The 16,931-nt window shown below is 35.9% G+C and overlaps 3 protein-coding genes across 4 annotated transcripts; 1 reads left to right on the top strand and 2 right to left on the bottom strand.

Annotated features, from left to right (window-relative positions):
• Positions 1 to 202: 202 nt before the first annotated feature.
• On the bottom strand, positions 203 to 9,069 carry acaa2 (acetyl-CoA acyltransferase 2). Its single transcript, XM_084087201.1, has 10 exons — positions 8,769 to 9,069; positions 7,875 to 8,041; positions 6,521 to 6,649; positions 6,327 to 6,443; positions 4,343 to 4,490; positions 4,087 to 4,262; positions 3,014 to 3,143; positions 2,863 to 2,933; positions 2,009 to 2,163; positions 203 to 741 (listed from the first exon to the last, which is right to left on the bottom strand). Exons 1-10 carry the CDS (start codon positions 8,782 to 8,784, stop codon positions 657 to 659), a joined length of 1,194 nt encoding a protein of 397 aa, XP_083943327.1. The 5' UTR covers positions 8,785 to 9,069; the 3' UTR covers positions 203 to 656.
• mrpl40 (mitochondrial ribosomal protein L40) lies at positions 9,042 to 11,798 on the top strand. Of its 2 annotated transcripts, none has more exons than XM_084087203.1 (4): positions 9,042 to 9,204; positions 9,318 to 9,392; positions 9,761 to 9,916; positions 11,300 to 11,798. In XM_084087203.1, exons 1-4 carry the CDS (start codon positions 9,149 to 9,151, stop codon positions 11,607 to 11,609), a joined length of 597 nt encoding a protein of 198 aa, XP_083943329.1. In that variant the 5' UTR covers positions 9,042 to 9,148; the 3' UTR covers positions 11,610 to 11,798. The 2 variants fall into 2 exon arrangements, with proteins under 2 accessions (XP_083943329.1, XP_083943328.1); XM_084087202.1 differs by having other exon boundaries at positions 9,043 to 9,204; positions 9,315 to 9,392.
• A 1,687-nt stretch (positions 11,799 to 13,485) lies between these two features.
• On the bottom strand, positions 13,486 to 16,773 carry cUnh22orf39 (chromosome Un C22orf39 homolog). The gene is made up of 3 exons (XM_084086810.1): positions 16,682 to 16,773; positions 16,094 to 16,261; positions 13,486 to 15,161 (listed from the first exon to the last, which is right to left on the bottom strand). Exons 1-3 carry the CDS (start codon positions 16,700 to 16,702, stop codon positions 15,030 to 15,032), a joined length of 321 nt encoding a protein of 106 aa, XP_083942936.1. The 5' UTR covers positions 16,703 to 16,773; the 3' UTR covers positions 13,486 to 15,029.
• Positions 16,774 to 16,931: the final 158 nt, after the last annotated feature.

Genomic DNA, 16,931 nt, shown 5'->3' with positions numbered 1-16,931 from the left:
CTGATTTAGAATAAGAACATCCTTAAGTCTCCTCAGAGTTATTTATTTAAAGACTGGAAGTGCATCCAAAGGTCATCCGTGTGAATCCGTGTGCTACGGCTGATCCACCTTTGTGATTGCAGTCTCTATAACTCCATCTATATTAATAAATCTGCATGCCAAGAGGGAAAAAGTAAAGGCTGAACATTACACAGTCGTATTATACAGCTCATTCTTTATTGATAAGTCAGGGCTCTGGTCGCTGAACATGTTTAGTCAACATTCTATACAAAATCATTTAGTAAAGTCCATAATCAAGAGTTTTTGTTACATGGAGTTGAATCACAACATAATGAATATATTACATTTCTGGAAAGCATGGAGATGGTTAATCCAGCCGGATGTGGAATTAGGCACAGAGACTAAAGTACAGCAAGGCACGTTACTTCCAGCATCACTGAACCGTAACCAAACGCGAACTCCTGCACAGAAACAGCTCCATCACTCAGTCACATGACCCTTTTACAAGAACAATAATCATGTGCGAAATAAACTTTTTATTCCAAGTTTGTACACAGACTATGTAATTTCTTACAGACTTTGGGACGGTGTGAATTAGGCTTTGAATTTGACTTGATTTGTTTGCAGCAACATGCGTGTGTGTGTGTGTGATGTTCTCAGTTTGTGTTTTCCAGGACAATTGCGATTCCCTGACCGCCACCGATGCAGGCAGAGCCGACCGCATACTTTCCCCCGCGTCTCCTGGGAACAGAGAACACAACACATCACATGAATTCATGCTATATAGATACAGCAATACATGATCGGATTACACAACCTGAAAATGGCTCTTAAAACCCATTTTACTGCCATAATGTGACTATCTCTGAGTGAAACAGGAGATTCAGATCTAAACTTAAAACCGTCGTATCTGATTTTGCTTATAAACTATAAACACCATTATTGTGTTATTGTTCTTTTCTGATTATTAATGAATGGTCTGATGCGTTTACTGTATGTCTTTGATGTATGCTTTTATTAATGTATGTTGAGGTTGATGTATATCACAATGATTCAACAAGTGTTGTTTTAATCAGTTCTCTATATTCTTGATTAATAAATAAAAAAAGGACGTTCCATGATGACGCTTTTTTTCCCCAAATGTGTCATTATTTTCTATAACTGCAATAATCATTACTGTTAACCAGCATTAAATTACTACATTAACCACTTGTAAGCAGCATTGAATAAACAATGGCTAAATATCTATTTGACTCATGGAGACAAAAAAGTAATTACATTTAAAAAAAAATTTCTTCATGATAACATGCATGAATGAGTGATGCACAGTTAGATCAGAAATGTGCATTCAGAAAGTCATTTCATGTTGACTTTGAACAGGATCTATGTAAATAGGTCACAGTAGATGTGTTTTCATCCACCTATTTTTATGCAAATTTTGAGATATTGCATAAAAAATGCTGGATGGAAACGTCAAGATGCACATTAACTTTTAAAAATGAGCATAAACATGTATGCACTCAATAGAGGCGGATTATTTTCTTATCCGATAAGAAAACATGCATAAATAAACTACAATAGAAACATATTTACCGAATACATCCTCAGTGTGCAACAAAAACCTGCCTCAATCAAAGCTGTGATTGGATAACTGGACTAACCAGCGGACCAATCGCATCTCAGCATCTCAAATAGTGGTTTGGTGGCTCTGAAACGCCTGAGTAAAAGTCTGGTTTAATTCCCTCCAGAAGCGTCTCGCACGATTGCGTTCCCAAACACCAGCATCCGAACACAAGAACATTACAGCATTTAAATTTATAATTGGAGGGAAAAAGAGCCACAACTTCCATTTTTATTACAGATATTTTGTGTCAGTTTCCCAGGAAGTGACGATTTTGTGCTCTTTAACACATGGGATGGAAACATTGCTTTACTCGCAAATGTTTTATGCGATATTCCAAGTTAAATTCACCACTCTGGAAGGAAACATTGCTGTGAGTGTCTTCACCTGAGCTCGTGAACGAGGTGCGCGGTGATTCTGGTCCCAGAGGCTCCGAGCGGGTGTCCGATGGCGATGGCTCCTCCGTTAACATTGGTCTTCTCAGGGTCCAAGCCCAAAGCTTTAGCCACTGCCAGATACTGAGCAGCGAACGCTTCGTTTACCTGACAGATGCAGAAAATTAAGACCAAGAATTATTCAGACACCATTTTTGATATTTTTTTACTAGTGTGTGCAGGACACTATAGTTCATTTATGTAAATGAGGAGAGCAAAATAAAGTAAACTGTGACATAATATACCCCATGAATTCTTCATACAGAGACTACCAGTAAAATGTATAAAACTTTTGAACCAAATATTATTCCGACACTTTGACCTGATCATATTTTGCTGAAGTGTGTTTTCTTTAATTGCTAATGCTCTTTTACACACAGACTGAACAAAATGAAGCATTGCTTGGTGATTGGTTGAGCTAAACTGGTATTATCTAACTGTGTAGTTAAATTTAACAGCTGACAGATATTCAACATAATTCATGTGTGAGACAGTCTAACAGAAGGATGGACAAAACCAGTGAAATATCAACTGGTCAGTTCTGGTCATATTTTATTACCATTTTCTAAACTATAGCGAATAAACGGTGATAATGTGAGAAATGTTGAAGGTTTCTGAATACATTTTGGTTTGACTGTATATAAAACCCTGCTTGCCAATCTTTGAAAAACATTGCTTACTAAATCCACTCTTCATCACTCTAGTTAACATTTAAGTAAACATTTATCTGATGTTAAAAAAGACATCAACTCATGCATAGTGTGATGAGCCTAATTAGAAACCTAGAGTGTGTAAATATTATTCTACCTCCACCAGGTCCATGTCTTTGAGTGAGAGACCAGCCTTCTTCAGGGCTTCGGTGATGGCAGGTACAGGCCCTGTTGTATTTACAAAATATTATATAGTTATTTTTCCCCTTCTAAGTATAGAAGAATACGTTGGTGGATATTAGACTCACCGATTCCCATGATGCTGGGATCACAGCCTGAGATGTGATAGGCCACAATTCTAGCCAATGGTGTGAGCTTGTGAGCCTTCAGAGCGTCCTCACTGGCGATGACCACAGCAGCAGCTCCATCAGACACGCCCTGTGGGTGGAGCCAGTGACATCATAAAGACATGCAAATACACAGCAAAACACAAAATCACTAGTGGCACTGCTGACTAACATTAATATATATATAATATATATAGACTTAAAAAAATGCAAAAAAAATCTTATCAACCATATATACACACACACATATATATGCGTGTATATATATATACTAATAAGAGTATATATACTAACTATAAAGTAATGATGCTGAAAATTCAGCTTTGATTGTCACATATTCACATAGAAAATGTTTCTCTTAAATTGTAATAATATTTCACAACATATATTTTTTTTACTGTATTTATGATCAAATAAATGCAGTCTTGGTGAGCAGAAGACAAAAAAATGCAAAAAAAATCTTATCAACTATATATATATTGAAATATTATTACAATTTAAAATAAACATTTTCTATGTGAATATGTTAAAATGTAATTTATATCCTGTGATCAAAGCTGAATTTTCAGCATCATTACTCCAGTCTTCAGTGTCACATGATCCTTCAGAAATCACTCTAATATGATGATTTGATGCTCGAGAAACATTTATGATTATTATCGATGTTGAAAACAGAAGTGCTGCTTCATATTTTTGTGAAAACAGTGATACACCACATTTAAAAATTTGAGGGAAACATATCAAGAGAAAAAAATAAATTAATACTTATATTCAGCAAGGACAAATTTGATAATTAAAATCGATCAAAAGTGACAGTAAACATGTATAATACTACAAAAGATTTCAATTAAAATAAAATAAATGCTGTTCTTTAGAACTTTATATTCATCAAAGAATCTTGAAAAAAAAAAAAATCACAGATGAAGCAGCACAACTGTTTTCAACATTAAGAAATGTTTCTTGAGCAGCGAATCAGCTTATCAGAATGATTAATATGTCTCTCTCCGACTGCTCTTATGTTCAGTTCTCCCCACCGAAGCGTTGGCTGCAGTGACGGTTCCTGCTTTCTTGAAGACGGTGGGCAGCTTCGCCATCTGCTCCAGCGTGGTCTGAGGACGCGGGTGTTCGTCAGCCGTCATCGACACTTTCCCTTTCTTGGCTTTCACATCGACGGGTGCGATCTCAGCGGTGTAATACCCAGCCTCATGAGCTGCAGCAGAGAGAGAGAGATGTGTGTGAGTGTGTGTGTGTGAAGCGATGCAGTGCTGGGCTGTCGATCGATACACTCACCTGCTTTCCACCTCTGCTGTGTCCCATACGAGTACTGGTCGCAGTCGTCGCGTGTGATCTGGTATTTCTCTGCCAGGTTTTCTGCTGTGATGCCCATGGGGAGCTTTATGTGCAGATCTGTCAGTCCTGCCCACAGCGTGTCTTCCAGCTGACACACACACACACACACACACACACACCAAATGTTATTCAGAGCTTCATACAGTAAGTACTGTATTCCAAAACCTAAATACACCCTGTAAATGTGACTGTCTAACCTCGTTTACACTGCAGGTCTTGATGCCCAATTCTGATTTGTTGCCTATATATTTTTTCGACCGTCCGTTTACACGTTCTTTCAGTTGTGACCCATGTCCGATTCATGTGTTTACACTTGCCATACTATCTGAAACATCGCGCATGCTTAAAGGGGTTCTTGCACAGATGGACGAACGCGAAATATGCTTGATGCTAGCTCTGCGATATATGAGAAGTTCGCCAAACATCACCATGATTATGAGGCGGAGGAGGACGAAAAGGGCCATCATCATTGATATATATTGATTTATATACTTCAGTTATTGTGTGTGAGAGAGATCTCTGGACTGGCGGGAGCATATTGTGGCGGGTTTTAACAAGGAGCAGTGGGTCCGAAATGTTAGGATGACAAGCCAACCTTTGATATGTTGTGTCAAGGTTTGTCCACATTCCTGTCCTACGACGACACAACGTTTCGTCTCTTTGCAGACGCGCGTCGGGGTTTCTCTCGTCATTAAACCGAGGAGACGTTGCCTAATGCCTCAGAAAACCCAATCTGCCTGTTTACATGACAGTCGCACTGGCACATATCTGATTTATATCTGATTTATTTCCACATATGAACGAGGCCTGAAACCGATCTCGAAATATCAAAATGCATGCGTTTTTTTCCTGTTTACACGGTCATAGAACACATCCGATCTGTGTCACATATGAGCGAAAAATCGGAATTGGGTCACATTTGACTGACAGTGTAAACGAGGCCTATATATGCTGGTGTTCTTAGCACTGGTCATGAGGATGAAACGTTAATACATTTATTTTTTAATTGTGAAATTATTCTGGAGTTTTGGTCTAATTTATGCTCTTGTTTAGCTATTGTTGTCCAATCCTTTCATTTAAAAGATGTTTTTACTATTATACTGACACTACCAACAATGACTTTGGAATATATCCTCAATTTCTTTATTTTGTTTGATAAATTTATCATCACTTCTTACGATTTCACATTTTTTGATTGAGGCAAACTCACTTCTCAAATCTCTTTAACAAGTAATAAAAAAGCGACAGTGTGATTTTTAATGCTTAATAAGGTTTAGTCTGCTTTCCTCCGCTTGTTAATGTCGTCCATTTTATTTTATTTATAAATTTTAATTAATATTTTTTTAAATATGTCAATTTATAATGTTTTTAACTTTATTTATTTAGCTTATGTATAGGTGTTTTTTTCCACTTATTGTATGCATGTTTTCTTTTTCACAGTTTTCTGTAAATGCTCTTTAATGTTTGTTTGAATGTTCATGATATTCAGGGTTTTAACACCTTTTGACCAATGAATTTCCATGACTTCTCCTCATTTGTCAATACTAGATAAAAAACATTTTATTGCACTCACTAAGAGCCAATTAAATATTTTGATCAGAGCATAACTAGATGGTTTTATATGGACAATGTTTCAAAACTCTTCCTCGCATGCAATAGCGAGTGGCATTTCCTATGCAATGACATTAGCCAATCATAAGGCGTTTACTGACACACCTTAAAGAGGCCGCGCCTTCAAAACGGTTCATTTCAGGCTCAGAATGAAGTTTGAAAATAATTGTTTTTCCGCATATATATTTGTTTTTTTGTGCAAAAACTTTATTAACATTATAAGTGAACCTCAAGGAACATATAAAAATAATAAAAAAATCCATGTCACGACCCCTTTAAATTCAGAATCATTGAACACCATGATGATCTTTACCTTCAAATCAACTCCAAACTTCGTCCCGAAGCGGATGTTCCTGACGGCGTAAGGAGCTTGACTCATGCTCTCTGAGCCGCCACACAGGACGACCTCTGACTCCTTCAGGTAGATCTCCTACAGCACAACACACACTGATCAGCATCTCCTGTCAGGAAACTACTGCGCCGTTTCGGCTTCATTTGGGTTCGTACCTGTGCTCCATTGATTATGGACTGGAATCCAGACCCGCAGAGGCGGTTGACAGTCAACGCCGGCACTGGGATGGGAACGCCACACCGCAGACCCACGTGACGCGCGATGTAGGGGGCGTCAGCAGAGCTCTGAACGACAGAGAGAGAGAGAGAGAGAGAGAGAGAGAGAAAATTAAACAATAAAACAACATTTATTAGGTGAAAAAAGAGATTGTCTCCTACTAGCAGGAAGATACATTGATGCCTGTCACAAAAAGAGGGAGGAGTCGACTAATCAGTGATGCGCTCACACACACACTTGCACGCACACAAACACTCACACACAGTGAATTCTAAATTGTTCATAGAATCCTGAAATGTTGATTAATTGTTCTACTTTTGTTTAGAGAGAGATAGTTATAATATTTGATGCTTGATTTTACTTGCATGTGGATACTTGCATGATTTGTCTTATACATGCATACTGTATATACAGTATATATAGTATGCAAGTAACTATATATATATAATAGATACATGACTGAACACTGGATAAAGTAATGTTGCAAAATTATGGTTTCATTTTGTTGACATTAGAGTTAAAGGTTTTTTATTTATTTATTTATTTTTTACAGATTTTAGATTTCTCTTTTTATGTCAACGGTCAGAAAAAAAAAAGGTTTTGACCATAGTTATAAGAGTAAAATGTCATATAAACCTCTGTAAAAGCCTTCAGAATATAGATAAGAAATTGTAAAGTCTGGTGTGTGTAAAGCGGCTGAAGTGGAGATTTCTGACTCACAGCTTTGAAAGATATAGTTTTGTAGTTGAAATCTGCAGATGCAAACAGATAAAGTAAAACTTTCAAGTAAAACGGGTCAGAGGTCACTCGTCATGCGTCGGGTCAGAGGTCACTCTTCCACTGGAACTAGACTCGCGTACAGATGTAACCAGAAGCCAGTGATTATAGTTTATAAAGTTATTAATATGGATATTTTTCTTTCACAAACGCATGGCTTCGCTTCAGAAAGCCTTTATTAACCCACTAAGGCTTATGAATTACTTTTATGATGGATGGATGCACTTTTTTGGGCTTAAAAATCTCAGTTACCATTCACTCCCATTACAAAGCTTGGAAGAGCCAAGATATTTTTTAATATAACTCCGATTGTGTTCGTCTGAAAGAACAAAGTCATATACTCCTAGGATGTCTTATGTGTTTTGGGTGAACTATCCCTTTAAATAAGTAACTGGGATGTTTGCTTTCCACTAGTCTGAAAGATGACAATGTATGGAAGCAAAATAACCCAAAATCTCAAAACTGACCAGTGCATGTAGTGTCTTAATATTGAATATACTGAATATCATATCCCACCTGCATGACATTTCCCATGATGATGCTGTTGACCAGCTCCGGCGCCACATTCCCAGCAGCGAGAGCAGCTTTAGCGGCGTGTTCAGCCAGATCCGTAGCACTGTGGTCCTTCAGAACGCCTCCATACGTGCCGAACGGCGTCCTCTTGGCCGAGACTATGAACACACCTGGACAAAAGCACACATGAGAGATCTGCTCAGATCTGGGTTGTGTTTCCCAAAGGCATCGCGAGCCTAAGTTGATGGTAGAGAGCATTGGTGGCAATTGTTCTACGATCAACTAAGGCTTACAATGCAAACGCAGCCCTGGTCAGTAGTTTCCTGCAGTTAATATTAAGAAAATCAACACTTTATAATATGCAAAATGTAGAAATGCATTGTCATTATGATACACATTTTATACATTAACATACATCGTTAAAAAGAATAAACATTACAAAAGCAAACATGACTTTTAATGTGTGTCACTGACCTCACCTTTACCCTAATTCTGTCAGTAATGACTGTTATATATAGTTTGATCTGATGCTTGATTTTCCTACAGAACAGGTCACTCTTATTTACATATATTTATTTCAGTTTTGATTATGATGATTATAGTGATGATTCAAAATGAAGCTTTGAATCTCTCAATAATTAGCTGAAGACAAAATCCCTTTAAATAAACAGTAAATTAACTGCACACCCATGAATATTTCAGAGCTGTTTAACTGGTTGGGAAACTAAAACGAGAAAATAAATTCAAATAGGAAGCAGAAGGAAAGTATAACAATAAGTGACATTGAAGTTCAAGTGCAGTTTGTATAAGAGCAAAAGCGGACAAAACAAACAAATCATTCGCGTAGTTTCAATATAATGCACTTAATTCAAAGTAAAATATATAAAGTTTGCTAACCTCTCAGGAGAGACATGATAGTGATTGTAGTTTAGATGGTGTTATTGACCGTTTGAGCGACACACACACACCGCGCCGACCTTTCACCCACTTTACCCTCAACATTCACTTCACAACATTCGACAAACCTGTCAAATATTACACTACGCTAAATAATGCACATTTTACTCGTAAACTTACATTAAATTATCTATGTAATAAGTATGATATTTAATATCCCTGATATCGGTCGAAGATGAAGATATAGTAATGCGGAAAGTGCGTATGTAAAACGGACGTGTTTTTACCATGACCTACAGATTCGCATTGGCCACCGGAAGGTGTAAAACAGTTTTAACTTCTCATCATTGAAATTTGTAAAGTCGATATTTCTGGGAATTATGGCTGGGATTGTTTGTCGTACTGCAAGCCGGATTATATCGAGTCAAGCATCATGGTAACGTTACGTATTTGACTGTAGAAATCCACGTGCATCTGATAATATCAGTATTTCTCTAATAGAGGTCATGATGATGATGATGATGATGATAAATCACTCTTTTACAGTAGCAGTTCTGTGGTTGCTGTCAGACACAGTCACTGGTTCACATCAATGCTTTCCCTGAAAACCTCAGTGCCATTAAGGTCAGTGCAGATACAAGTATTAAACACTCTTCCCTAATGTAAATCACCATAGTTTATTTACTGTAGTTCCCTTGCATATATGGAAATACCATGGGACTGCCATATTTCATATACCATGTAATCATGTTTTTAATGGTTCTACAAGTTAATAATTCCATAGGACATTTAGCTGCTGTGTAACCACCACTGTTATTATAAAACAGAAATTAATCTTCTAATACTGTTTTATGGAGTTTTCATATCATTTTATTGTGATTTTTAACTAGAAAATACAGCATTCTGGCCTGAAAACTGTGGACTTACCATGGTAAAGTTTTATAAGGGTGTTTCACTATAGGAAATGTTGAGATTTCTGTCTTGTCCAACAGAGCAGAGCCGAAGAAGAAGAAGAAGGTGGACCCGCGCCGAGAGATAATGATGAAAGAACGTCTAAAGAAGAAGCTTAAAAAGCTGGAGCGAGTTCCTCCAGAACTGATTCCCATCGAAGACTTTATTACATCAGCCACGAGCTTCGACGACACCAGGTAAAATAACTGGACACGCATACTTTATCATATAAACATACATACTTTACATATAAAAACATGTTTTCTACATGTTTAGAGGACTAGTAAAGTCTATGAAATGACACAAATTGAGACAATATGGGAATTATTATGTTTACTACTGGTCAGTTTATTTATTTGATAAAAAATTCAGTAAAAATAGTAATAATGTGAAATATTCATGGTCACCCCCCCTTATAGCGCATAGATGCGAAAATATGCAAAACCCAAACGTAATGCAGACCAAAGGATGGTCTCTTTTTAAAGAGGACACTAAAAAAATTAAATTGCAAAAAAGTTATATAAGTTTAAATTTACTTCAAAGCAAATGTACTAAACATTTTTATTTTATACGAATATATTTTTTAGAAAGTAATTTGGACTTTAAAAATGCTATGTCTATGTCTAACCAAGTTGTGTTACAAATTTGAAGTTGATATCACAAAAATTTAAGTTCCTGTGAGATTGGAAGAACCGGGTGACCAATTAATACATTTCTGTCACAATATAATTTCTATTACAGTCACCAAATATGGAATCTTGAGTCTCAGACCTTTCCAACCATATGTGTTTATTAAGATTAGAAAAAGAATTGTGCTTAAAGAAATTACAAGTAGCATTTCCATGGTATCCCGATTTTAAAATGGTTTTACTGGATGAATACTGAGGGTGTAAGCGTTCGAATGATACCTAATTTATGATGATTAATAAAATATGTGATTGGAAAAAAGGCAATTAAAAAAAGAGCGCCAAGCATCTGGGATATTGTCAGTTAAGGGGTTAAAATAACTGTTTTATATTTTAATATATTTGAAAATTAATTTTATTCCGGTCCTGATAAAGCTGAATTTTTCTGATTCAAAGAGTCCTGGGAAAAGTATCATGGTTTCCGTTTAGCAAAAACTATTTTCAACATTGATAATTAATATAATAATAATATAATAAATAGTAATATATAAAATAATATAATCTTATTATAATTATTAGTATTATATCATGTGACACTGAAGACTGGAGTAATGATGCTGAAAATTCTGCATTGATCACAGGAATAAATTACATTTCACAATATATTCACATTGAAATTATAATGATATTTCACATTATTACTGTTTTACAATATTTACAATGAATGCAACCTTGATGAACACTCACCAAAAACATCATAATTATCCAAACTTTTGACCAGTAGTGTACTGTAGACACCAAAAACGTTAAACAAACTTCTTATATTACTAACTTTTTAATGACGGACTTTTCAAGAAAAATGCTTTACATTCATGATATAAAAAGGGAGGGAAAACAGACAGTAGAATAAGGGTTACTGGTGATTTGAATGAATCTGATTCCTGTTTTCTCCAGGGTCCGTGAGGCTCCTGAACTGGGTTTCGAGGAGAGCGAGCGCAGAGCTCTCCTGCTGAAGGAGTGGTCCCGATACAAGCGCTCGCAGCACCAGACGGAGATGCTGGTGATCCAGGAGGCGCTGGAGGCCCAGACACAAGCGCTGGAGGAGCTGAAGCTGGAGTCTGAAGAGCTTTATAAAGCAGCAGTCAGTCCAGATACAGACATCTTCCCTTTCCAGCACGAGGGCCCCTGTTACACGCCGCCGCTTACGAACTACGAGGCTCCAGAAGGCAAATACAACGACATTACGCGAGTGTACACGCAGTGAGGTCGAGCTACGTCTCTGAGGAGGGGATACACGTGTTGCTTTCTGGGATCATGACTGATGTCAAAAACATCAGAGAAACGGACTGTGAGAATGAAGAGCCCAATTATCTTTATCATAATGTGTTGTTCTTCGTGCGCTCCGTTAACACACCTGGACACGAGGACAAAATAAAGTTTTTGCAAGCCTTGATGTGGTCTTTAAATCATTTCTTTCATTTACATTTAATCATTTTAGCAGATGCTTTTATCCAAAGCGACTTACAAATGAGGAGAGCAACAGAAGCAGTCAAACCAACAATATGCGTTTAGTCTAACGTTGTTAATTTGTGTAATTTGTAAAAAAAAATTACTTTATTTTTTTAAATGGATATAGAATAGAAAAGAAAATGTTAATATTAATGGACCAAATGTTGCCATTTCATACCTTTATTGGGATATTTAGCTTTATGGCAGTGAATTTTAGTGTCAGAATACAGATACTACATATAATATAATTACCCATTTAAATATTAATTTCTGATTTCTGTAGCGCAATAAATAAGATCTCCAGTAAAACAATAAAGGCCAAACTCTTGTAAAAACATTTCATGTCTTCATTCATAAACACATATATAGAATTAAAGTACTTTAAACTGCAAAATTATGGCTTTTGGACTGAAAGAGTTAAGTAGTCAATAATTTTATCACTTAAAACTCATCTTTTATCACCAAAATGACATATTTAAGCGTTTTTTTCTTTGAAAAAAAAATGTGTCATGCCTTAAATACACACCGCTGGTAACAAACTACGAGTGTACACGCAGTGAGGGTTACGTCTCTGAGGAGGGGATACAAGTGTTGTTTTCTGGACTCATGACTGATGTCAAAAACATCAGAGAATGAAGAGCCATTAATTATCTTTATTATAGTGTGTTGTTCTTCGTCCGCTCCATTAACACACCTGGAACACGAGGACAAAGAATAAAAGTTTTTGCAAGCCTTGATGTGGTCTTTAAATCATTTCTTTCATACATTTATTGGGATATTTAGCTTTATGGCAGTGACTTTTAGGTGGTCAGTCACAGAATACAGATATATAATTAACCATTTACATATTAATTTCTGATTTCTGTCGTGCAATAAGTAAGATCTCCAGTGAAACAATAAATGCCAAACTCTTGTTAAAACGTGTCATAAACGCATATAAAACGTGTCAAACACATATATAGAATTAAAATACTTTAAACTGCTAAATTATTGTACTGAAAGAGTTAAAGTCCCCCTGTAGTCAATCATTTTATCCCTTTAAACTCATCTTTGATCACCTAAATAACATTTAAACGTTTTTTTTTTTCCTTGAAAAAAATTCTTCATGCCTTAAAATATCTTGAATGTAACTCGACACCCTTGCCTCATTTAGTATGCGCGGTTCTATGAATATGCAAATGAGCCCCGCCTCCACTCACTCACTCAGCTCAGAGATCCACTGGTTGACGATCACACGTTGATCTGATTGGTTACAAGGTAGTTTGTGACGTCAGAAACACCAGCGATTTCAAAGCGTGTTTTTGAGACTGTCTTTGGTTCACTGCAGTTTTAAGGAGAAAATACTCAGCAATGGAGTCGACTTATGAATTTACACATGGTTTGTCTTAAAGCATATTAAAAACAACACATAGACATATAAACAACATTAAAAGCTGGACTTCACCACAGATAAGAGTTTAAATGGAAAATAATCACAGCATAGGACATTTTCTAATATTTTTGTGCCATTGAAATGCTTGAATGTTCATTTTATTAGTTACATATTTAAGAGTTGCACTAACTTGATCAACTTTTTAAGCTGCTTTGCATTTCCCAGTGAGCACCGGGAAAATCAGATCTACAACAGACATACAATATTTTTTCTGTATTGAAATAAGTGGGGAAAGGCTCCTTTTTAGCTTCATAAGGTAGTAGATTACTAAAATAACAAAATATAACCAAGAAATGTTATTATTTTGGGTCTGTACAGTTGCCTTAAAATATTAAAGGGGTGGTATAATGCCCTTTTCACAAGATATAAAATCAGTCTCTGATGTCCCCAGAGTGTGTGTGTGAAGTTTTAGCTCAAAATACCCCACAGATATTTGTATATAGTTTTGTGTGTGTTCCTTTAAATGCAAATGAGCTGCTGCTCCCGGCGCAGGGGGCGGAGCTTCAACAGCTTGTGTCCTTTTACCTCACGCACACATGCACTGAATATTTCAAAAACTTTTAGCCTTTTATGTTCAAACCGGAGTCAGACAATGATGGAGAGACTCAAGAAGTGAAACGTAGAAGCAACAGGACATTTCTGAATGGTTAGTTGATGAATTTATGAAGCTGATGTGTAGTTATCTTCTACTCATTGATTAGCATATTCTGTCTTGATAATCTATAAATCATGTTCCGGGGGCGGGGTTTATGTAAATTTTAGGGTTGGTGATGTCAGTAACCCGGGAGGAATGTGGTGTAGTCTCTACCAGCCGTTTGTTGTAGTCCTTAAAAAGCAATTTCTTTAAAAGCAAATATCTCCCTTTGCTTTGAACTTTGAGCGTTGTAACTTTGCAGATGTTGTTTATGCTCAAACAGCAACATTACACACTAACTAGTTAGAAAAGTGAAATCATAATCAACCACCCTTTAAAATATGTGGGTCAAACTGACCCACGAACATCACAAACGTAATAGAAATTATGTGTATATGTCAAAACACACCAGCGTGTTGAAACTTGGCATTTCATGATCCTAAATGAGAAAAAGTCACAAAATGTGGAAAAAAACCCCCCATAGCTTAACCGGTATTTCCAACAACTCAAAAATCAAAATGGGTCAAATTGACCCGCAACATTACACTAGGGTTTGTTAAATTATTAATATCTTTATTGGGTATAATATAGCTTTATGGCAGTGACTTTTAGGTGGTCAGTGTCAGAATACAGATACTACATATAATATAATTACCCATTTACATATTCATTTCTGATTTCTGTAGCGCAATAAATAAGGTCTTGAGTAAAACAATAAATGCCAAACTCTTGTTAAAACATTTCATGTCTACTAATTTATAAACGCATTTATAGAATTAAACTACTTTAAACTGCAAAATTATGGCTTTTGGACTGAAAGAGTTAAAGACAAAATTGGGCTTCCTGGATATAAAGCCTATTCTTTAATTACAGATATATTTACTCTTTCATGAAATGCTTGAATGTTAATTTTATTAAGTTACATATTTAAGTGTTGCATCAATTTGATCAAGACTTTTTAAGCTGCTTTGCATTTCCCGGGAAAATCAGATCAGAAACGCGTGGGTCCAGGAGAGGTAGTGTGAGGAGATTCCCAGCGGGAAGCTCATGCGACTCAAGTACTGTGTTCGTGCATCCTCAATAGTCCTGTATGATCTGCATGTGTGTGTTTAAGAGTCCTGTGGTTTGTCCTGGTTGAGAGGGAGATGCCAGTCATCCGGAGGGGTTTGCCGAAGCTCCCAGACCGGAGTGAACTTTCTCTGCTCGGCGAGCCGCCTCCTCTCACTCTCCTGGAGGGATTCCTGATGATGAACACACAGTATAAGAGAAGAGTAACTCATCGACCAGGGTTACAACTGGTCAAAAGTTTGGATTTTTTCATGTTTTTGAAAGACGTTTATTTGGTCGAATAAAAATTACAGTAAATATTGTGAAATATTATTAGAATTTAAAATAACTGTGAATATATGTATATATTTTCCAGTGATCAAAGCTGAATTTTCAGCATCATTACTCCAGTATTTAGTATGGTAGCTTGTTTCCCACCACAGAATAAAAATTAAAAAAGGTAATTTTGACTTAATCTCTTAATTTTGACTTTATCATCATGCAATTGCAAGAACAAGTCAGAATTGTGAGATAAAAAGTCGCAATTACCTTTTAAATTGTTTTATTCAGTGGCAGAAACAAATTTTTCATTCCTTAATATCACATGATCCTTCAGAAATCATTTTAATATTCTAATTTGCTGCACAGTTATTATCAATTATTATTGATGGTAATGTTACATTCTACTGCAACTTAAATTAAAAATCTTATTTTTACCAATTTAATGCATTTTTGCTGCATAAAAGCATTAATTTCTTTTTTTTTAAATCTTACTTCAACTTTTGAATGATAGTGTATCATAAAACAGGACAACTGTTTTAAACAATGAAAACAAATATTTCTTGAGCAGCAAATCATCATATTAGAGTGATTTCTGAAGGATCATGTGACACTGAAGACTGGAGTAATGATGCTGAAAATTCAGCTTTGATCACAGGATATAAATTACATTTGACAATATATTCAAATAGAAAAAATCTATTTTACATTGTACAAATATTGCAAATTTTTACTATATTTTTATCACATAAATGCAGCCTTGGTGAGCAGAAGAGACTTATTTCCATACTATTTCCATGCTTTTGACTGGTAGTGTAAGCTACACCCCACATCTGTCTAGACTCACCTTGGCGTGTGTGCTTTGGTGTTTCTCCCACTCTCTGCAGGTGTAATAGTCTTGTTTCCACTGTTGGCAGTCTGGTGCTTTGCCGTAGGTGTAGTATTCATGGAATCTGTTGAATAAACTCTTGCAGTGCTTGAATTCACTCCAGTAGACGTCACAGGAACGTGGTGGCTGTGGCCAAGAATTAAAAACACACTCATTAAATAAAAAAAAACAAAAAACAGGTACATACAAATATTTTAGGGCCAAAACAAAAGTCATGCAGTGTAACTGGCAGAACTACAAAACGGTGATCACAATAATGGTACTATTTAGTTTGATTACACTTACAAAATGAACTATTTAGTGATACTGCCACAGTAAAGGTTCAATATTTATGAAGAATAACATGGTAATTCACACCAAAAGCATAGTAGTACCATTGTATTTGGTATGCTTTATTGACTTTACTGGGTTAAGTAGTAACGTTACACCTCATTATGCAAATACACTGATAGTATACAATATTTACTATATGTACAAAACAAACGGAAAACAAGTTACTTTAACATTTCCATAGAAAATATAGAGATAAAGTGATATTAGACTGACCCTCCACTGTGACCCTGCCATACTGCGCGCGCTCTTCTCTGGTGACTTTTGTCAGTGTTTTAGTTTACCCTACTGCCATCTATTGACAATGTGAAATAAACTGATATTTGCTTTAAAATTAAATATATTATTACATTAAAAAAAAGTTATATTTTTTTTAATCATGTTCTTATTCTGTTTACGCGTCTGTATTATATGTGTATTGTATGATAATTATCGATACATGTATTTAATTAGTCATCCAGACTTT

This window comes from Abramis brama (assembly GCF_963993115.1).
Source record: "Abramis brama genome assembly, chromosome: 16".
In the NCBI taxonomy this organism is placed as follows: Eukaryota; Metazoa; Chordata; class Actinopteri; order Cypriniformes; family Leuciscidae; genus Abramis; species Abramis brama.
The sequence above is the reverse complement of the archived record's forward strand: the minus strand, read 5'-3'. Positions and strand labels throughout refer to the sequence as shown.